We start from the raw sequence: 21,622 nt of genomic DNA on the forward strand, positions 1-21,622 counted from the left end.
CCCCGCCCAAGGGCAGCCTGCCGGCTGAATCCACCACCCGGCCCAGTAGGGCTGGGGTCCCGGAGGGCTCAGGCCTGAGAGCAGCCCTACCACACCCTGTAGGAGCTCTGCCTCCTGGTGACCGGCCCTCGGGGCAGCATGTCTGCCTGGCCACAAAAAGTCACAAGGGCAGGTCTCGTGTTGAAGCAATTCACTATGCACTCTGCACAGCCCCCAGCACAGTGCGCCACACTGCTGGTGACAGAGCGAGTGAGTGCGGGACGTGGAAGGATGGAGGGAAAGGCGTCAGTCCCGTGATTCCCAGGCATTGGCTGCCCTAAGCCAACTACGGATCCTGGAGCTGCTGTCTCTTCCTGCTTTACAGGAGCCAAATTCCTGTAAAGCCAGGCCACCTGCAGCCGTGGAGTTTGCTGCTGGGAACCACCGCCTTCCCCAGGTCCTGCCTCCCACCAGGGAAACTAGCTAAACTGCTCTTGGCCAATGCTGAATCCTGTCTCCAACCCACAGACTCCACCGGCTCCCCTGACACGGGTCGCTGCTCTGAGGGGCTGCTGGGAACGACTAAGAAGAAAGGCAAGTGAAGACTGAATGCCCAGAGCGTCACAGACCTGGCTTGAGGCTGGGCCTGAGCAAGGACAGTCCTTACCGTCTCCGCTGCTCTCCAGGGACAGATCCGGCTCCTGGCCGCAGGGACTCCTCTCTGCCCTGCCGCCGTGGGCGGCTGCTCTCCAGGGCTCCTGCAGCCCCAGAGAGATATGGTTGTTGCAGTTGTTGGTGGAGAGGGCCAACAGTGGGTGTCTGACTTGGGGGCTGCAGGACTGGGCCTGGGGGATACTGAGCCCACAGGTCTCCAGAACCATAGTTCTTGGAGAAGAGGGTGGTTCTCCCTGGTTCCCCTTCCTGCAGGGTCCAGAGAGTGCTGCCTTCCTGCGAGGCACAGGGGAGGTGGTTTTCCTTGAAGAGGGAGGTGTTGGCACCCAGCCTTCCGGGGAGAGAGAAGCGGCTGGCTGCTGGGTTGGGCGTTGGGCAGAGGGCTCTGCATGGCTCTGTTGCAAGGAGGACGTGCAGACAGTTTCAGGAGACTTGTGGCTTTCTATAACTTGGTCTGGTCTGCCTGGTCCTGAGGGCCCAAACTTCATGGAAGCTGTTGTCCTGCAAGGAGCCCAGGAGTCCACAGGGTGGGTCCAGTGACTTCTCAGTTCTGGTCCAGGTTGTTTCTGGGACCCAAGAGAAGTCCTCTCAGGTTCCAGTTCAGGAGGCTTAGGGACAGCATCTTCTCTCAGAAACAGAGTCCCCTCAAGTGTACATCCTCTGCCTTCTTTCACCTCATCTCCCTCCTCCACATCATCAACCCCCTGCGGGGCCTCAGGGCCCCAGGACGACTCCATCTCAGCCTTCTTGGACCGCTTGTGGCCTCCTTGAGGCCTGGAGCCCCGCTGTTGGAGGCTGCCGCCTCTGGGCCACCCACCTGTCCTGCTGGGCTGAGAGGTCCCAGCTTCCTCACTGTCTGTCCGGCAGCCGTCTGAGGTGTCCGTGCTGTCCAGGGCAGAGTCCCCCTCCTCGGGGCACATGGTGGTGGCTCCAATGTGGGTTTCCGGGATCCGTTCTGAGTGGGGCACGGGCTCAGCAGGGAAGAGCTGGAGTGGGGAGCTGAGGCCACGGGAGCTCTGGGGCTGCAGCACCACCTCCTCCACTCCACGGGCAGCCTGCAGTCCCTGGGGCGCCCCAGGGCCGGGGGGCACCTTCCCCTCAGCAGGGTGTCCATCCTGAAGACACTGGCCACAGGCTCGGCACTCCCCCTTGCTGCCCCATGGGGCTGGTGGCACCAGGCGGGCCCTGCGGTCCAAGCCACCCATGGACCTGGGGAACGCGACCTCGCCCACGTCCCGGTTAGTGTAGTGGGTGACTTGGGGCTTGGAGCGCAGTGGCCCCTGGCCCGCAGCCTGCAGCACTGTGCTCAGCACCTGGCGCTGGCGCTGCTGCAGCCGCTCCAGGTAGCGGAACTCGGCCTCACAGGCGGTCTCATCCTCAAAGCGAACGTGAGACGGGGACGTGCCCTGCTTGGGCCACTGCCCACTGCTGGACTCCTCGCGGGAGCTGTCGCTCACACTCCCATTCTGCAGGCTGTCCCTGCAGGCAGAGGCCATCCTGGGGGCTGGGGCTGGGCCGCTCTGGCCATCTCTAAAGAAGAAACAGGAGAGAGGTCACAGGTAGAAGAAGGACGGGGGCAGGAGGAGGTGCCCCCCTAGGTACACCCTGGCCCGACCCTCACCACACCACTGGGGGACAGTCTCCATGGTGCTCCAGGGTTGCTATGACCCACAAGGTTACCCCAAATCAGCCTCCTGGGGCGTCAAGGCCAAGCACTGTCTTACAGGCCCATTCTGATTCTGACACAGGGCACCAAACAGAAGCCACATAATCTGTCATTGCTTCTGTTCCCGCTGTGGCCTGGCTGGGCCTGAGCTGAGAGGAAACGTTGTTAAACCCAGGACTGTAGAGAGGGAAGACGCCCCGGTCCTCTGTGTGGCTGTGGGTCAGGGAGCAGTGCTCACCGGGCCTTTCTGGTCGTGAGGAGCTGCAGAACGCAGTCGCCTCTGTGTTCACAGCCCCGCGTTGCGGATCCAACCAGCTGCATACCAAAGCATTTCCACAGAATGACTGCGTCCCTACCACACACGGGGAGATCTTTCTTCTTGTCACTACCTCCTAGACACTGTAACATAACAACCATTCACGTTGTATTACGTGTTACAAGCAACCTACAGATGATGTGAAGTGTACAGCGAGAAGTGCGTACGTAGGTCATATGGCGTGTGTGTGTGTGCGTGTATGTGTGTGTGTGTGTGTTGCTGGGGATCAAACCCAGAACCTCCTGCACACTACTAAGTGCCCTACCACTGAGCAAAATCCCAGCCCCAGGTTATATCCAAATGCTGTGCCATTTTATATCAGGGGCTTGGGCATCCAGGTTTTGGTATTGAGGGGGATCGAGGAACCAGTCCCCCATGGATGCCCCAAGGGTACATTCACACGCACATGAGCTGAAGCCCGTTGGAGGAAAGGGCATTTTAAGTGCTGGGAGAGTCTTCACAGTCATTAGCTCTGGCTCTGGGAGACACGTAGCAGGGGTCAGGTCCTGCTCAGCAACAGAAACAGCCCCTCCCCGTCCCACACCAGGCCCCAGGAGCCAGGAAGCTGGAGTTTCAGGCCACTGTGCAAACAGGCCCAGGCCCAGGCCAGTTTCCTGTCACAGGCACCCGTGAGCACCATGCTCTCCCTCCCCTTCGCAGCCTCCCCCCACTCCACTGCTAAGTGTCTGGGAGCCACTCTTCATCCCTCACTTATCACCTCTCACACTACAGTGGCCCCTTCCGGCCTCTCTACTGCCTCCTGTCTGTGGCCCTTGGGTGCATAGTTTCCCTCACACACGCCCCACAGGAGGACCCAGGATCCAGCTGATGGTCTTTGGGGTGAAAATACAGGCCCTCCACTTCCTCCCCACCTTCCTCTCCAGCTCTGTGTCCCCCACCCACTGGCAGGGCCTCCAAGCTCCTGCCCTCTTCACCCCACATGGTCCTCCTGCCATTGCCCCTGGAATCTTCCTTCTTAGCTTGCATTTGGCTCCTACCTGTCTGCATTTCTCTGCTGCAGAGAAACCATGTGTGATGGTTAATTTGATGTGTCAGTTTGGCTGGGCCACAGTGCCCATAGACATGTCCAAACACTATTCTCCATGTTCCTGAGAAGACTAACATTTAAATCAAAGAACCTTGAATAAAGTAGTGACCCTCCATAGTGTGGGTGGCCTCACCCTACCAGGCCTTAAGAGAACAAGGACCAACATCCCCTGAGCAAGAAGGAATTCTGCCAGCCAGCTGCCTTTGGACACAGACACAGCAAAGCCCTTGGTCCAGCCTGCCGGCATCCTCCACAGGTTTTACAAGCTTCCACAAGTGTGAGCCAGTTCCTTAAAATAAACCTCTGTGTGGTTCATCCTGTTGGTCATGTTTCTCTGGAAAACCCCGATTAGTACCCCATGATGGTGTCTCCCGCCCCAGAACACCTGCACCACCCATTGGCTACCACAGACTCAGAAGATGCTGGAGCCGTGAGCGACCTCTGCGGAACAGCAACCTCAATCCCTAGAGAGAAGTCTCATCACCAAGCAGAAACTAGCCCCAGGGCACAGGAGGACACCCTCCCCAGCCAGTCCACCCAACACAGGCAAGGCCCACCGGCGATCCTGCACATGGCTTAGAAAACCACCCCTGTAAAGACCCCAGGGCCAAGGCCCTGCTCTGCTGAAGGGATGTGAGCTGTAAATTCTGGCAAAATAAATAAAATAAAACCAACCGCAGCTTTCAAGGCTGTTCAGTCCTAACCCAACAAGGGAGGCCCACATCAGTGTCCTTGACTTCTACATACGAGACGGTGAATTGAGCTACCCCAGGATTCACTCTAAAGGGAGAAACGTTTTTGTTCTAAAAGAAGGAGTGAAGAGTATCATGTGGAGTGTCTTTCAACTTAATTTTTCAAACCCAGAGGCCCCCACCTCACCAGCAGTGGTAGCAACAGTGCAAAGAGGCCTGTAAGTGCAGATCGAATGAGGCACACAGAAAGCAAATCCCACAGCAGCTGGCCACCCCAAGACGAGGCCAGCAGAGACCCCAGCAGCCACCCCTCCAGGACAGGATTCTGGCCTGAGCTCAATACCTCTGTTGTGGCCTGGAGTTGTGTTTCCTTCGCAATGAGCCCCTCTCTGGGGTGATTTCTATAATGGTGCAATGTGTGGTGTCAAGCTCTACAGAGTCTTATGCAGCCAACACCTACGCAGGACAGCACAGTGCCACCCTCTCAGCGTGCACACATGTGCTGCCCTCTTGGGATTGAGAACACCCATCTAGGTGTGCCTATCCCCAAAATGGCAGGAGCTTTGGCTTCTAGGGGTTGCTTAATTTCTATGTCGATTTGCTTCTAGAAAACACAGCTGCTTCCCCATCTTCACCTCCAGAAAAGCCCTGTGTCCAGGCTTGCCCGGCCACCTCCAGCCAGACTCAGGAGGAAGGCCTTCTGGAGGCTGCTCTGGGCGCCCCTCCTCTTCCAGCAGCTCTTGCCAAGCGGTCAGGGCCTCCTACCTCTAGCTGAGGCCTGGGGCCTGTGTGGCATCCAGTGTTGACTCTGCCAGCCCTCTAGGGCCATCTGACAGAGCGTGACCTTTAGCAGCAGCTGCGGCAAGCCATCTGGCTTGGAGTTTGCAGCTATTCCCTGGGAGGATTCCCCAGTGCTGCCAAGTCACAATCATTCTTTTCTGGACACAGCAGCTGCTAAAGTGGGTCACCTTGCATTTCCATAGCATTTCCATGGCCAGGAAAAAGGGAACCTTCTTTAGGCTAGTGACTGGGGTCGTAGTGAGTGGCTGGAGTAAGTGGAGAAGAGGAGAGCCCGGGAGGGTATGTGCACAGGCCGTCTGCTTGGCAGATAGTCTATTCTGGCTTTCCCATCCAGCCTAACACCTGCAGGAAGCAGGACAGGAGGGGTCCTTGGAAATCAGGCTTCTCCCTAGGTATATGTGAAGAACAGGATGCCTCAAGGAAGCCATGCTAAGTGACCCTTAGCCAGAGGAAAAGACAAGGCATAAAACATGGAAAGAAAAGGGTAGACTGTTGTGCACATCTTACCAGGATTTAGGGCCTTCAAAGCCCTTCTCCTAAGGGCCACAGTGACATAGTGACACTGAACACAGAGCCTCTGGTCCTAGTGATCAATAGTCCTCGATGGTCCTTATCCTTTACTTATTTATTTTTTTTGGTGGTGGCACTGGGGATTGAACCCAGGAGCATCCTACCACAGCTATATCTCCAGCCTTTTTATTTTATTTTTGAGACAGTATCTTGCTAAGTAGCTGAGGTTGGCCTTGAACTTGTGATGTTCCTGCCTCCACCTCCAAAGTCACTGGAATTACAGGCGTGTGCCATGGACCCAGCTGGTCCTTTAGCCTCTAATAAGCAGGCTCAGCACCCTCCATCAAAGAATACATGGCCCAGTTTCATAGAGTCCTCGCTTCCTCTGGTGTCATGTGGTGATGGAGACAGACCCAGCATGCCCACCATGCCAATGAAGTCACAGGCGTTGGGGTATAGTGGTCCTGCTTAGCCTGGCAAGATCTGGCAAGGCCCATAGGAGGCTCAGGAGCTCTGTGAGGGCTGGGTCTGGGTGTGGAGAACTCTCTAAGGTGTGAGCAGTTCTAGAAGATGCTCCATACACAGAACAGGCACGGTGATGGGGGTGGGGTATGTTACTCAGGGGTAGTCACTTGTGTCTGAAAGTTCTGGAAGCTGCTCTTCTTCCATCTTTTCATCCCTGATGAGGTCCTGTTCAGCATCATGAAATGAGGGATAATAGTCAAGTTTCTCCTCCACGGATCTGTATGCAACTGCCTAGTGGACATCGCCAGCGGATGCTCTAAGACCAAGTCTGCCCCTGCACCTAGGAAGCACCCTGGCTGGATCCCGCCACGTGCCTGGATGCGAATCAGACCCTAGGCTGTGTCCTGAATGCTTCCCACCCCCAAGGTAATCAAATGATTGGTAGCTAGAGCTCACAGTCCTCTGGCACTCACAGAATGCTAGGCACTGTTGTGAACGCCTGTATTTTAGCTCACATATCCTCACGATGATCCCGGAAGACAGGCACTATTATAATCCCTTCTTTGTGGATAAGGAAACTGAGGAAGAGAGACCTCCCCAAAGGTGCACAGCTAATAAGGCAGAGCCAGAATTTGAACCCAGCTAGTCTGGTTCTGATGTTACCACTTCTCTACTGCCTTATTAAGCTGGCTCACTCTGGTTCTTGAGGAGTTCTGTGAGGTCTCCACACTCTCCTCCCTTGTACCTCCTACCAGGATCATGGTAACAGCCTCCTGTCTGTCCTAGTCTGCCAGATCCGATGTAGCCCTACAGCCAGAATGCATTACTGAAATACAAATGTGACCGTGCCATCCACTTGCTTAAAGTCCTTCAGTGGCTCCTGGCTATTTATTACAGAAGAATCCAAGTTGTTCATCAGGCTTGGAGGCCTCACGACTGGCCTTCGACAAGCTCTCCAGCCTCCCCACCAGGCAAGAGTGTCTCTGCTGCCTAGTTGGACTCCTGAGCATAGTACTTCCGCTCATGGCTTCTGCCTCTGGGATGTTCACCCCTGCCTCCCTCATCTGCCCAGTGAATATCTAGACCTCTTTCAGGTCCTGAGAAGCCACATCTCAGAGTCTCATCTGTCTTTTCTAGGTGGAGTTACAGACTTCCAGCTTGGCACACACATTTTTCCTCTCCTACACCACAGTCCACAGGGGTGACTATCTGTCTGGCTGTCTTTCTCCCTGGAGACCATAACCTCCATGCCCCCAAGGAGTTCAGGTCACGGTTCATTCATCTCAGTTCATGACACTCTAAGCCCTCAGTACCGGGGTGCTGACTGACCCAGTGACCACCGCAAGTGCCTTACATGGAAAGCGCACACACACAGGAGGGAGGAGCCTTCCCTGTCACAGTCCTCCCAGGCCAGCCTGGCTCCAGCCCCACTCACCGGCTGCCCTGAGCAATGGCGGGCACGATATCATGGTTGGCACGGAGGGGCTGGGTCCTGGCCTTCATGCGGGCATGCTGCAGCAGATGTTTGGCTTCCTCATGCCTGGCACTCAGCATGGGCTCCGGCTTGGGACCAAAGGTCCTGCAGGGTGGCACACAGGCCAGGGCGGGCGAAGAAGGGATTAGAAGAAAATAACACAGATTAGGAGGGGTTTAACAGTGTCAAGCACCAGCTCAGTCAGGAAAAGTCCCACATGTGCGCCTCTCCCTCCAGCGCCTGGACAGAGGAACCCAGGCTGGGGCCTGGGGTCTGGGAATGGCCCTGAGCGGCTCCAGATGAGGGGTGGGGAGTTGGCCTGGCCCTGAACATCTGCTCAGGGACTGAAGGCCGAGACCCAGGAGGATCTAGAAAAGGGTAGGGGAGTCTCCAGATTATTCTATTGTTCCTTCCCCAGGCAGACAGCAGGGGTTGTCTCGGGGCGGAGGGAGGAAAGGGCCTGGGGTTGTGGGGCTGGGCCTGTGCCTAGACAGATGGTCTTGACACGCATCACCTCCTGTCTCCTTCTGGCCTCGGTGCGCACACGCACACCCACTCAAGCACACACAGCTCCGCCAGCTCCCACTGCAGACACAGGACTCAAGGCGTCGCCCATCACAGTTCCAGCCCTTTGGGGGAAGGACATTTTTACAAATCCTGTTGTTGCCTTGCCTTTGACCTAATCCAAACCTGCACTGAATCAGCCCAGGGCTGACAGGCTCGGAGCTGAGGGGTTAGGCTGGACTCGGACCAAGTCGGCAAACGGCTCAGTTTCCATAATGACAAGGGTCCTCTGGCAATCTGCACCACCTGCCAGATGTGCTGCTGCCCGGGCCAGTCCAGAGCCGCAGAAATGACAGCTGCCCTTTCCCAAAGCTGCCTCCCAGGCAGTGACACACCACCTGTGCTGGGTGACAGCCCTAACCACAGCCCGCAACCTCCCCGTGACAAGACGGTTTTCTCTGCAGAGCCCGCTCCCCCCAGCCAGGCTGGCCAAGGGCAGGTGTTCTCTCCACTTGACAGATGAGGGTGTCCAGTGCAGAGAGGACGCTGGCACACCGCTCAAGGTCGAGCATCAATCGAGAGCAAGCAGAGCAGAGCAGACACAGCAGCCGCTGCCTCCGGCGTCATTCCCGCATCCTGTCTTCTCCCCTTGCTGGGGCCCAGAGAGGTCGAGGATGTTTGTGGCTGAAGTCAGACACACTCTTTGATGTAATTTTAGTGTCCTGTCACATATGCCTGGCTGTCCTCACAGGGAGGGGTTCACAGAGCAAGAACTCGGGCAGCTGGAGGCTCAGGCAGCCTACGGCCCACACACCCCACCCCATCTGCCATGTGGGCAAAGGGTTCTCCTCCTGACTGGGGGATGGAACCAGGCAGTTTCTGGATGACAGACTTGTGGGAACAAAGGCACAGCTCTGGTTTCCAGGAAGAAGGGCTCCTCAGGTCATCCTTGGCAAGCTCAGGCAGACGACAATTTTCTTTTTCTTTTCCTTTTTTGCATCTGACCCTGCTTTGGGGCCACAGGGGGAGAGAGTAGTGGCACAAAGGCACCGTCAGTGCCTGAGAAGGCTGGCAGGGCCCAGGCACAGCTTTGGAAGGAGGAGGGCTTCGCAGAAGTGATGTGAAAGTGAATCTCCAGGCCCGCTGCCCCGGGAGGCTTCCTTTGGCAGGAGAGGCCTCCCCTGCACAGCTTCCAGAACCAGCAGCAGCTCCTCCAACGCAGCTGAGAGCAGCTGTGCTCCCTGGGGCTCCTGCTCCGACAGCAGAGATAATGAGGCTACCAGCCCGGTGAGGTGCCCCCGCAGCCGCGGGCCTCTGGCTGTCCGCCCGCACGCTCGGAACCTTCCGGTGACAGCTGTGGTTCCCCGGCTGTCGGAGGGCATTTGTCACAAGGCCTGGTGGGCAGGCAGGAGGGCCTCTCGGCAGCTGGCCAGATGCTGCCAGGATCAGCCTTGCCCCCAGGTTTTTAAGCCATTTTTCAGCTTTGCTGTTTCCTTTCTGCTCGCCACTCGGGGCTGGATTTCCCCGCCCCCACCCCCATCAGCTGCTCTGCTTCAGCTTCTGGCAGATAAAGCTAGTTTCTCCGCTGATCAGCAAAGCAGACTTTTTAGGCGCCCGGAGGCATCCATGCAGTAACACACTGAGCGCGAAGAGTGGCAGCACCTTCAGACTGCAACCAAGGTCGGCAAGGCCGGCAACTCCCAGCTGCTGTGCAGCCTGGAGAGAGAAGGTGGTCTTCCTTTGAGAGGCAGGGAGCAAGTAGGCTTGGTGCGGTGGGGCTGAGCCAGTCCCTAACTGCCCACCACCACAATCCTGCAGGAAGCCACGTTCAGACCTCCATCTGCAGGAGATTTTCTGACCCTGGCCTCTGCCCAGGGCACGTGGCTTCCAAGCCAAATCCTTCTATCATGGACGATTAGACACAACCCCAGCTCTCAGTTCCCCTGGCGATTTCCCAGAAGCGCCAGGGCAGCCTCAGTGTGGGCCGGCAAAGGCGATTCCCTCCCAAGAAGAGGCAGATTTTGTTGCTGTCACGAAAGCTGGGACTTCTGTGCTCACTAGCTCTGTGTGGGACATAGGAACAAGGTGGCTGAGAGGTGTTCCTCCCTGGGCCTCAGTTTCCCCATCTGTAACTAAGGGGTTTAGAGAGGGGAGAGGACCCTCACTGCAACCCTGTGAGTCTAGGTCTTTGACTTTGTGTGGTGGGGATCCTCTCCTGGGTGCCCATGCCACAAAGTTTTGGCACTCATGGAACTGCAAAGCCTACAAAGAACTAATTGCTGGGACACGTGGAGTTCCGCTAGTGTCCAGAGCCCTCCCTCTGCCCTCCTGTGTCTCCAGGATGAGGGCAGCATGTCCTCCCTCCTGGTCTGTGATCTAGGCCAGGTTCCTGGAGGACAGGCTTTGCCCGGCCTTCGCCTCCCCTCACAGCCAGGTGGTCAGGAAAACCACCACTCCTCTCCCAGCCAAAGAGGTCAAGGGGACAGAGCAGCCTTTTTCTGCAGCCACCGTAATCCTGGATTAAAATGAGAAGCTCCAGTGAGTCTGGGTTTAACCCTTGCCTCTCAGGTGCATGCAGCTGGAAATCATAGGGAGTGGAGAGATCTAACTTCCCAGACTCCAGGGCGCAGCCCGTTCATCTACCCACAGAACCTAGCTGAACATTTTTCTTGGTGTGTGTTCCATTTTTGTGTATTTTAAAGCTTTCGATGACCAAGGACAGAGCTCTCTACTACTGTCTCACTGTGCCAGAGGATCAGGTGAGCAGGCAATGGATTCTGGACAGTGTGCTCCATGAGGGCAGGGACCTTGTCTGGGACTCACAGTCATGCTTAGTGGCACAGGTGACTTCCTCCCAGGTATGCAGGACCCTGACAGGACAGAGCCTAGAGTGGAGATTAAGAATGTGGCCCAGGGGCAGCTGCTTGATTCCCAGCTCTGGACAGTCACCTCCTACCTGTGCCACCCTGGCAGGCGACTTAAGGGTGAAGCTCCACTTCACTTGCCTGTTAAATAAAGGCTCAGCTATTAAGAGCATCGCTTGCACCATTAGCACCCACCCCTCCCTGAGCAACGGATGGAATCCCTGATCGTGAACTAAAGTCACCTGACACCAAGATCACGCTGTTTTCCGCAGAGGGAAGGCATGTTTGAAAGCAACAGAAATCTTGCAGCTAGAGAGGGCTTTGTAGTTTTGCTCTGAATTTTCAAAAGTCTTTGACAGGCAGCTTGGACCAGAGGAGGTCAGAAGCAGCAGAAGGGACCCGATGCCCAGATGGTAAAGAAAGAGTGGGTCCTCAAGGAAAAGGCTGCTGGAAGGATGCACTTCATTTAGCATTTTGGGGGGAACTTGGTGGAAGCCTGTGTTGCTCCCTGAGACTTCGACTTCTGGGGAGAACCCTGTCACTGTCCTCAAAGTGGCCAATGAATTCCCTGCTGAGCACCAGGAGGAAGTCAGGGTACCCTGTGGTCAGCGCTGCCTGGGCTCAGTGCATGGGACATCCTGGCCAAAAGTGGCAGCATGTGTCTGAGACACCCCACTGCTTGGTTCTGGAGGGCATGGGGGGTCTTCTTTTTCTTGCATTTCAGCCTAGTTCTCCCCAAAACGAATGGCTCTGGGTAAATGAACTTAACTTTCTTGAGCTCCTTCACTGGTAAAGATCAGAATACAATGACTTTGGTGTGTGCATGTGGCGAGTCCTGGGTAGGACATGTGTCTGAACATTCCAGGTAGCACTGGCCTTGTGCAGGGCTTTGGGGTTAGCTTCCTTCTCCACAGAGGCTCCAGAACACTAGAGGGAGCGGTTTAGTAGTCAAACACCATTAAGCTGTTACACTTCATTATTTTTTTTTTTCACTTTAGTCTTGGTGAGACTGGACGGTAATGGATTTTCCTCTATGCCTACATGTCTGAGACCGTGGAGCGGCACAGGAGTGACTGGGGGGTACGTAAGCAGGACAGGCAGGGTTCATCACTCTTAACGACAACCCTGCCCTGGGGGGTCCTCGGTTATGGGGCCAGGAATCCTGGGATGGGGCAGGAGTATCTCTTCTGCCATGCTTACCCCAGGACTCATTATGACCCCCTGATACTAGGGCCCAGAAGGTCTGGAACCTGACCAGTGCCTCAGAACGATCTCCAAACCTCCTCACCAGGCCCCTTGACCAGGCACCAGACCCGGAGACGCTGTGCCAGCCCACGCTCCAGGAGGTAAGATCATCCTGCTCCTGGGGGGAGGGGTGTGTCTCTATGGTCCGATTAAAATCACAATCCCAGGGTTCTCCATAAAGCCTCCACTGCCTTCGCCCCAGTCCCACGTCGGAGAGTCTCACCCACACATTCTGCCTCAGACGCTCCCAGGCATTCCTGCAGGCCTCGCCCGCCCGTCTGGAATGTCCCCTCCTGTTTCCATTCAGACCCTCGCAAGCCTGCACAGGTCCAGCCCTCGGTGAGCCCTCGCTCCTGCCTGCCTGCCTCTGCCAGTTTCCCGAGCCCCGGTTCTGTGAACAGCTCAGCACCTGCCCCCAGGAGCTCTGGGAGGAGAGGAAGAGCTGTGGCTGCAGCTGGTGCAGGCAGCGGGCAAGGAGAGCAGAAGTGGGCAGTTCTACCCGAGATCACAATGACATGCACACACAGTGCTTGGATACACACACAGTGCTTGGCTCAAACAAGAGTCTCTGTGATACTGTAATATAATAAACACACATTTGGTCATTGCCTCTGGTTCCCAGCACTCAGCTCCTACAACCCTTGGAAGCTCCAGAGTCACAAGCTTGACTTTTGCAAGACAGAGAGCCTCCACAGAGACCAAGCCAGGATTAGAAGGTTGGGACTTGTGGTCCCACCCCGACTCCCCAGGAGGGGAGAGGGAGAGGGAGGGAAGACTGAGTGGATCACAATCAGCCAGTGATGTAACCAAGTCTGCCTACATACTGAAGCCTCCATCAAATCCCAGAGGACAGGGTTTGGAAAACTTCCGGGTAGCAGAACACATGGAGGTTTCCGGCAGGGGGTGCACCCAGAGCAGGTGAAAGTAAGGTGCCTCCTCCCACAAACACACCTGGCCAGCCAGTGCGTCTCTTCCAAGGATATTCATCTCTTCCCGCAGGGAGGGGAGAAGGACACCTAGGAATCTTCTGCTCCAGCGCTCTAGCCGGAAGACAGCTTGACCCGGAGCTGCCTCCTTCCCATCCCCCACAGCAGATCAATCATTAGAATCATGCGAGCCCTGCAGTGTCCCCCCAGCTCCACACATGCCCCGTCTGGACTTGAATCAGGGCCACCTGGGCGGGCACACAGCATGCCTCTCAGTACAGACTGCTGCCTAGGAGGGCCCTTGGCCTCAGGGCCACCCAGGCACTTGCAGCAGCCAGACGCCCTGTGGTGTGGGGTCTGGGGACAGCCCTGCGCGGGCTGCTGCTCCTCTGGATTCACCAGTTTCACTGGTGCTGAGTTAATGTGGGATCCTCCCGCACTCTGCAATCCCAGGATGTCTCTCAGAGCCTCCAGGAAGGCAAGAGTTGGAGGTGGTTGTGGCCATTTTATAGAGAAGAACATTTTGGTTCTAAGCCCCTGGACAGGAGTGACAGCACAGCCCTCGGCCGCCAGGCGTGGATGAGGGCAGAGGCTCCCCAAGCACAGCACCCACATCCTTGTCCACCCGCCTCTCTCCAGTGAGTCCAAACCCAAGCAGCAACCCTTTACCCTCCCTGACACTCCACCGCCCATCTCACCCTCTCCCCTCCCATCAGGATCCCACCGCCTGAACATCAGGAGACGCTCAGGAGACAAGGAGCTTATTCCATGGAGTCACCTACACCTCTCTGCCCAGGCTTGGGGACACGGAAGACGTCCAGCTCCCTAGTCCAAGGGGTGGCTTATGGGTGTGGGTGGGAAGGACAGTTTGTGGCTGTGAAGCACAGTGGTCTCTGTCAGTGACCCCGGAGCAGCCATAAGGACTGATATTGGGATAAAACAGGAGTGCAGGACCTTAGCATGCACCTGCACATCAGGCTGGAGAAAAGCAGCTGCCAGCCTGCTCTTGGGACTGGTCACTGGGATGGTCCAGTCCTCTGGGACCATCTTAGTAGAACATCTTAGTAGAACGGAATAACACTGAGTTCAGGGATGGAGGTCTCTTCCCATCTGACCCTTTGCATTTAAGATCCTGGCTCTTCATATGGCTTATCTCAATGGCTGATTCCCTGGGGCCACCCCCAGCAAACAGGGCCAGCCTCCAACCCCAAGCAGTAATTTGGGCTCTTCAGTCTCCTGCATTTCATGGGCTTCCTGTCTCATGACCTTATAGAGCAGTAACCATTATGGACACAGTGCAGTCCGTGTTGGGTTAACCTGGTCACAGTGGCTCTCTGAGTGAAGCACTGAGCTGCATGAACGCTGAGCTTGCCGGCACGTGAGGCAGGCCGCTTACCCCTCAACCCTGAGAAAATCTGAGGGGGCTCACCCCTCATGAAAAGGTCCTGCCTTTTGCATGTCCTGACCAATGTCCATGACGATCAGCCACAGTCTCAGAGCACTTCTCTGGCAGGGGTCCTAAACCACTTAGTATAGACAGGAAGTCCAGGACTCTAACCTGTGTGCTCCTGGGGTAAGAGCTGAGGGAAGTACACCTTACTTCAAGGACCTCCTGTAAAGTCTGGCTCTATAGAAGTGACATCAGCAAATCGCTTAAGGGAGAGATGGAGCCTGCAGTGTCCTCGGGACACTTTTTTATTCACCTAGAAGGCTCAGGAATAGAGCCAGATGAGGAGCCTCTCAGAGGGTCTTCCAGGCAGACATTTCTCCCTCCCTGAATCTGGCATGTTCCCTGGCCCTTCAGCCTGGACATCTGCCTAGGGGACCTGACCCTCACGCCAACTCCATGTCCCTCTCTGCTGGGCATTTTAAGGGGACATTTTGTTAGTGTGTGAGTGGGTCCTAAAGCTCACTAAGATACCTCTCCTCCCCCGTCCCTGACACACTTACATCGTACATCTCACACACACACAAAAACACACATCATACAAACACATGCACATGACCCCTACTCAACCTCTAGAATGTACCCAGGGCAGCAGATGGCCCGGCAGGTTAGGCCATCGTCAGAAGCCCCAGTCCTGAGAGTTCCAAACCAATACTCCCTGCTCAGGCCGAAGGGAAAGTCCCCCCTACATGGTTGAGGCCCTCCTTTAAAATGAGAGGGTTTTATCAGCTGTGACACAACGTGCATGTCAGGAGCACTGGCTTCAACAGACACCTCTGAGCAAAACCCCAGGAGCTGCACATTTGCACTTCCCTGGGGACTTTCTCCACCAAAGGCAGGTTGGGGTGGGAGGGGCAACCTCAGGGGAAGGGGTCTTGTCTCCACAGGACACAGGTGCACCTGCCCAGGCCGCTTCCTCTGAGGGTTCCACAGGGAAGGTGGGGTGAGGACAGAAGGAGGGTCAGGGACCACAAGGAGTATCACCGGGGACCACAATCCTTTCTGCAGTCACAGTCCTCATCACTGGCAGGGCCAGGTAAGAAGGAGAAAAGAGACTGACAACAGTGGCCACAGAGGAGGGAGAAGAGACTTAGGGGCCAGACATCCCTCTTTCCACCAGACCCTTAGCCAAGCAGAAGCCAAATCACCTGACTGGGCAGCCCCTGCTTTGTTACAACAGAGTGCAGGACCAAGGGCTGCTATGGTCCCCCCAGATTCATATGTTGAAACCTACCCCCCAATGTGATTAGGAAGTGAGGGCTTTAGGGTGATTAGAGCATGCTGGCCTCTTTCCACCATGTGAGGACGCAGTGAGAAAGCGACACCTATGAGCTAGGAGATCCGCCCTCACCAGACAATGCATCTGTTGGTTTTTGATCTTGGACTTCCAGCCTCCAGAACTGTGACATATACACTTCTGTTGCTGTAAGCCACCCAACCTATGGTATTTTGTTACAGTGGCTCAAATGGACTCAGACAGAGGTCCTGGCCACATTTTCTGAAAGGTTGGTCAAACGGAGCAGAATTCATGCAGGGAGCGGCCTGCTCATGAGGCAGCAGCAATGCTGACCTCTGCCCTCAGCAAAAGCCACAAGACCCTGCAGAGGCTGACATCACTGTGCAGCTGGGGAAAAGGGAGCCGCTCCCAGCCCCAGGGCCTCTCTCAGCCTCATGTGCCAAGAGTCCGGCAAAGATGGTGGCTGGAGCTGACCTCTGCACAGGCACGGCAGGGGCTCGGGCTGTGGTGGCCTCTGCCACACCTTGGGCACACTCTCCTCACCCTGCCTGACTCAGGACACTGCCTGTGGAGGACAGGTGTCCCCACTTCCCCCACCACACTCCTGCAGGTCCAGCTCCCCAGAACACTGGTGGAGGGGCTAGAAAAACATCTATGCAGGCAGCATGGGGAGGCTGGAGGTGACCTTGACCCTGCACACGCCCTTGACTAGGAAAAGAACAGGCGGAGTGCAAGCTTCACGCTCATGTACTCTCCCTAAGGTGGTCACATCCATTACCTGTTTCTTTAGCCTTACCACAACGCTGTGAAGGACCCAACCACAGTTCCCCCACTTCACTGACAAAGTACAGGCCTCAGCAGGGGAAGTGCCCCCAGGACACTCAGCAGGCAAAGCTCTTTCCACACCTCTGTGCCTGGTGTTTTGCCTGGGTAGCAGGTGGGTGAGCAGCAGCCTGGGGCACTGGAGGTGACTAATACTTTCTATGGGGTCTCACCAGCCTGGGGTCTGCCTGCTCTCTGGCTTTTGCAGTCTCCTAGTGTCCTGGTGCAGAGGAAATGGAGGGACAACAGTGAAGAAGGAGGGAGGGGAAATGCACGCTCTGAACTCTTACCTGTTCTGGTCTGAGTCCTGCAGAGAGATGCCTGAGTCCCAGTCCACGTCCCCCGATGGTCGCTCTAGGGCCCGGATAGAAGCAAAGATCAGAGAACAGAAGCAGAAATGGGGCTCTCAGCTGCCTCTAACCAACACCGAGGAGGGAGATTTTTCTAGTAATTTACCCCCAGATAAGCCCAATGCCTTGCCTGTGTCTCAGCCTGAGAAGGGCAGGCACAATCTGTCACAATGGCTGCGGGTGGGCATGGCATGGGCTGGGAGGACCACGGGTCCCCTCAGGTGGGGTTATGAAGAAGGCCGTCTGCTGGATCAGAACTCTAGCACCTCTCTGCAGCGCTGCTGTAGGAGCTGGGCCCAGGAAGGGCTTTCCACCACATGAGGACACAGTGAGAACTGGTACCTGTGAGCAAGAGACCCTCCCTCACCAGACAACGAATCTGTTGGTTCTTTGTTCTTGAACTTCGGCCTCCAGAACTGTGAGGTGTACATTTCTATTGTATCTACTTGTCCCAGAGGGTGATGTGGTCCACCAGGTGGGAAAGAAATGCCATTGAAAGAAGTTCAAAAGGCCACCATGGAAAGGGTTGAAGGTACAGGGAAGAATTGTAATAGTCTCTACCCCTAAGCCAAGAGGGTGGCTTCCCATTGATCTGGAGGGTCATGGGGTCTTTACAGATGGAGCTGGTAAAGAACCTATGCCAAAGCCAAGAATAAGAGGACACTGATGATTCTGGTGAGAGACAACTGTGCTCTTCTTTCTTCTCTGCTCCCTACCAAGCACCCGCTTCCTCTTCCCTCCCACTGGACTCCCTCCTCTGCCCCACCCAGACCTACAGAGCTAGCCTCACCTGGTACAGCTCTGTCCCAGGACGGAGTCCAGGCTGGGGTTTCCGCCTTGGGAGGACTCTGTCCTGAGACCTTCAGCATCTCCTGCAGCAGCAAGCGGTTCCTTTCCACTCGGTCAGACAGGGACAAGACACCACCCGGAGTGCCCAGAGCCTCCAGGCCTCCAGGTCTCCAGAGTCCCCGCAGCAGGGCTGCCCTGGGGACAAAGTTCTCTTCCAAGGTCAGAGAAGTGACCAGGTCTCCCCCTGTGACCAGACCATCTTGAAGGGCACATGGTCTTCCTTTCTTCAAGCTGGGCATGTGGGTGACTTTACAAGGACGAGGTCCTCCAAAGCAGTCAGGAGTAATTCCGCGGGTAGGACTCTCTTGCAAAGAGCCAGACTCTGGTGGCAGACCCCTCTCACCATCAGGCAACATCCACACTGCTTCTGGAGACCATGGGCTCTGCCCATTCCAGCACTCAAGCCCCAGGGCAGGTGACCAGGGAGGCCTGGAGTCCTCGTTCCTGGAAGGTTCCTCCTCATCGACACTGCTGTCCAGTGGTCCGTTGGATGGGTTCTGAACATGGGGGCCCACCATGGCCTCTGGCAGAGAAGAGCCCTCTGATGGGGCCTGGATTCTTCTGGCTTTGACTCGTCGGCATTTGGGTTTCTTGAGGGATGACTGCTCATGGGAGGTGGGGCAGGAGCTGGCCCCTTGTTTACCTGCTGCCATCTTTTCCTTCAAAGCCCTCACCTTGGACTGCAGCACAGAGGGGCCTTGGATCTGCACCCCCCACAAGCTGGGAGGCTGGGGAGCCATCGGGCTGGGTGTTCTGTCTTCCCAAGGGTGGGGCCAAGGTCTCAGGAGAGGTCCATTGTCTGGTTGTGGCTCAGGACCATTTCTCTCCACAGCTGAGGTCATGTGCATGGGGCTGGCTGTTCTGGTCTTGGACACTCTGGAGGAGAAAAAAAGACAGAGATCCTGAGATCCAGCACCAGAATGGCTCCAAAATCCCCCATAATGTCTTGGCCTAGAGTCCTTTCCACACCAAGTATGAAAGAAACCTGTAGTCCTCTGAATATGATGAGAGTACCTTGAAAAAAATAAATCATGGGAGGGTTAATGAACTTTTACTTTCAAGTCTGAGTAGTGTTCTAGTATTTCTTCCCCATTTTACAAATAGACAAAATGAAGCTTCAAACAGCAATTTTGAAGCCTATGCCAAATGTGAACCAGAAGGGAATCCAGGGTGAGTCCCCAATCCCTGACCTTCCTGCTTTGCTGAAAGGTAGCCTCAATGAAGAATGTCAGTGTCTGCTAATGGCCAACATGTCCTTCCTTGTGGATGAAGGAGTTCAGGCAGAAGTTGACCCTCCAGCCAAAGCGCTGCCAAAATCCACTCATCCCAAGCCTCAGACCACAGCATGGGATTGATAGGGCTGTGCTCAAAGGGAGACCTTGATCGACCTTAAACTCCTGTGGGGCATCTGCCCTATGCCAGGGAGAATCCTTTCAAATGCTTTCAAAAGCACTCTCTCAACTAATCTGGACACAATGATGCCGGCATGTTATAAAGACCCTCACTTGTACAGAGTGGGAAACCAAGGAACAGATTACATCACACATGTGCGAAGGGGGGCCCAGTTTGGAATCAAAAGCTTCTCGTTCCAAGACCAGGTCTCTTCAAAACACTTCGTGATCACACAGCCTCCCCCAGTTATTCTGCAGATGAGACTGTTCAGTCTGCAGAGGTTAAGTGAGTTGTCAACATTTACACAGCTCCAGCATGGCTGATGTTAATGGCTTCATAGGGAAAGAAAACACACACCAGGATTTTATTCAAAGTGTTACCTGTGTACATACCCGCCATGATGTCTTCATATTTACTCTGCTCTCTGGGAAAATGCTACTTAACATACATCTAGATATGTCCCACTTGAAGTAAGCTTCATTTATAAAAATCCGAATGTGCATAAAAACTACAAATTAGGAGTAAATTATTCCCTTCACACATTGACTAAAAATTCACCATAAAATACTCTAAAATGGCAAGTCCTTGTACAGTTGTTTATTACAATTCATTATATGTCTCAGAAATGTGCACATTCCTGACACATATAATGCAAAATGTCACATCGGTTTTAAGCCAGTGGAGTTGAAGGGCTATCTTTAGGACAGAAATCATTTGCTGAGCCAGTTAACCTAGAAGGTACCGGGCTTCTCTTTCCAGCCCAGTCACGTCTTCCCCTCTCCTATGGGTCAATCCAGAAAACGGGATTAGAGTCTAATACGAGCAGTTTCGGTTAAATTAGGACTTTTTGATGGCTAACCTCTGGAACAGCATTCCAGAGCATCCGTGTCCGGAGACCTTAAAGAATGCGACCCTCGCCTCGAGGTACCTGGGCAGCCTTCCTGCAGATGGTTCTGCCCGAGGAGCCCTCCGATTCTATGACCCGAGCAGTGTATTTGCGCTAACCCAGAAAAGCTGATGGACGTGAAGGGCCGCCCTTCGCGCTCGGTGGCCGCGGGCGGCGGCTCCCAGGCGGCCCGGGTCCCCCTCGTCGGCCCCGCCGCCCCCTCCCGGCGCCTCGCCTCCTCATACTCACTGAGGGCTGCCGCTGGCAGGTTGGGCCGCCGCCGCCTCCATCCCCTCCATCCCTCGGAGCGGCGAGGCCCTCCTCCAGCCCGCTCTCCCTCCCTGGCCCGCTCCAGAGCTCGGGGAGGGACTTCCAGCCCCGACTCCGGGCGGCGGGCGGGAGCGCGGCCCGCAGGCCTCGCCCCTCGGGGCGCGCACGACCCGGGGCCCCGGAGGACGAGGCCCAGCCTCCCCCGGCCCTGCGGGAGCCCCGGGCCGGGCGGGTCGGGCCGGAGCTGCCGCCCAGCGGGCCGCGGCCTGGACGCAGGAGGGGTCGGGCGGCGGCGGGCGCAGGCGGGGAAGGGCGCGCACCGGCCGCTAGTTCGTGGCTTTGCCTCGGAGGGGAAGGAGGCCGGGCCGGCGCCCGCCGGGACGCGAGGGGAAGAGGGAGCAGGAGGGCAGAGAGGAGGGGCAGCGGAAGGGGCTGGAGGAGCCGGGACCTCGGCCTCCCCACCCCCAGCCGTCGCGCCCGGGCTCCGGCCAGGCCCCAGACGCTCTGCTCCGCGCCGCCGGCCACAGCCAGGGCCTTCGGCACGTCAAGGGGCGGAGAGGACCGAGGACGGCGGCCACGGGCTCGGGCGCTCGGAGGGCTGCAGGGCCGGGGCCCCCGACCGGACCCCTGCCCGGCGGGAACCGCGGGCACCAGGCGGCAGGCGCGCTCGGGGCGCCGGGACCCCCGCGCGGGGCCTGGGACGCCGCTCGACGAGCCGGAGCGGAGGAGCGACACGTTCCTGCCCTTCGCGGCCGCCTGTAACTCTACACCCGGCTCAGCGCCGGGGGACGCCGAGGAATGCGTTTGTGTAGACAGCTGTTTGGCTGACCTCTCCGTGGGGCCGTCTCCGTGGTCCTGGGCGCCCTTTCCTCTGAGGTCGGGGTCGTTGTCTCCCGCTTTGTAGAGGCGCTAGAGTAACCCGCCGGGGACGCGGGCCCGCTCATCTGGTCTGCCAAGGCGAGAACTGGTACCTGCATAGCCCGCAGCCTTGGGTGGGGACCGGTTCTCAGGGCCCTGGGGACTCCGTGAACCGACTTGTCATTTTCTCCCTTCCAGGGAGAAAGGAGCCGCACAGGACTTTGCCTGCAGCTGTGATCCAAACTTGTGATGGACTTCTTTCTCTCTCCCGGAAGGAGGTGACCGAGTCTCACCTATTACCAAACTATTTTTCCACAGAAGACAGAAACAGTAAGAGAGGACCCAGTAA

General features: G+C 56.4%; 1 protein-coding gene across 2 annotated transcripts in view; it reads right to left on the reverse strand.

The window, feature by feature from the left end:
- Positions 1–21,347, reverse strand: part of Kiaa1614 (KIAA1614 ortholog) — a 33,493-nt gene extending 12,146 nt beyond the window's left edge. Inside the window, exons 1-5 of one of the 2 annotated variants that reach the window (XM_047520605.1) lie at positions 21,245–21,347; positions 17,809–18,743; positions 16,959–17,022; positions 7,585–7,728; positions 647–2,181 (exon numbers count right to left, since the gene is read on the reverse strand). In XM_047520605.1, the coding sequence (XP_047376561.1) occupies positions 647–2,181; positions 7,585–7,728; positions 16,959–17,022; positions 17,809–18,715 (2,650 nt within the window). In that variant the 5' untranslated portion in view covers positions 18,716–18,743; positions 21,245–21,347. The other variant, XM_047520604.1, reaches the window with a different exon arrangement.
- Between the last annotated feature and the right edge of the window lie 275 nt (positions 21,348–21,622).

The sequence above is a fragment of the Sciurus carolinensis genome, chromosome 12 (genome assembly GCF_902686445.1).
Source record: "Sciurus carolinensis chromosome 12, mSciCar1.2, whole genome shotgun sequence".
In the NCBI taxonomy this organism is placed as follows: Eukaryota; Metazoa; Chordata; class Mammalia; order Rodentia; family Sciuridae; genus Sciurus; species Sciurus carolinensis.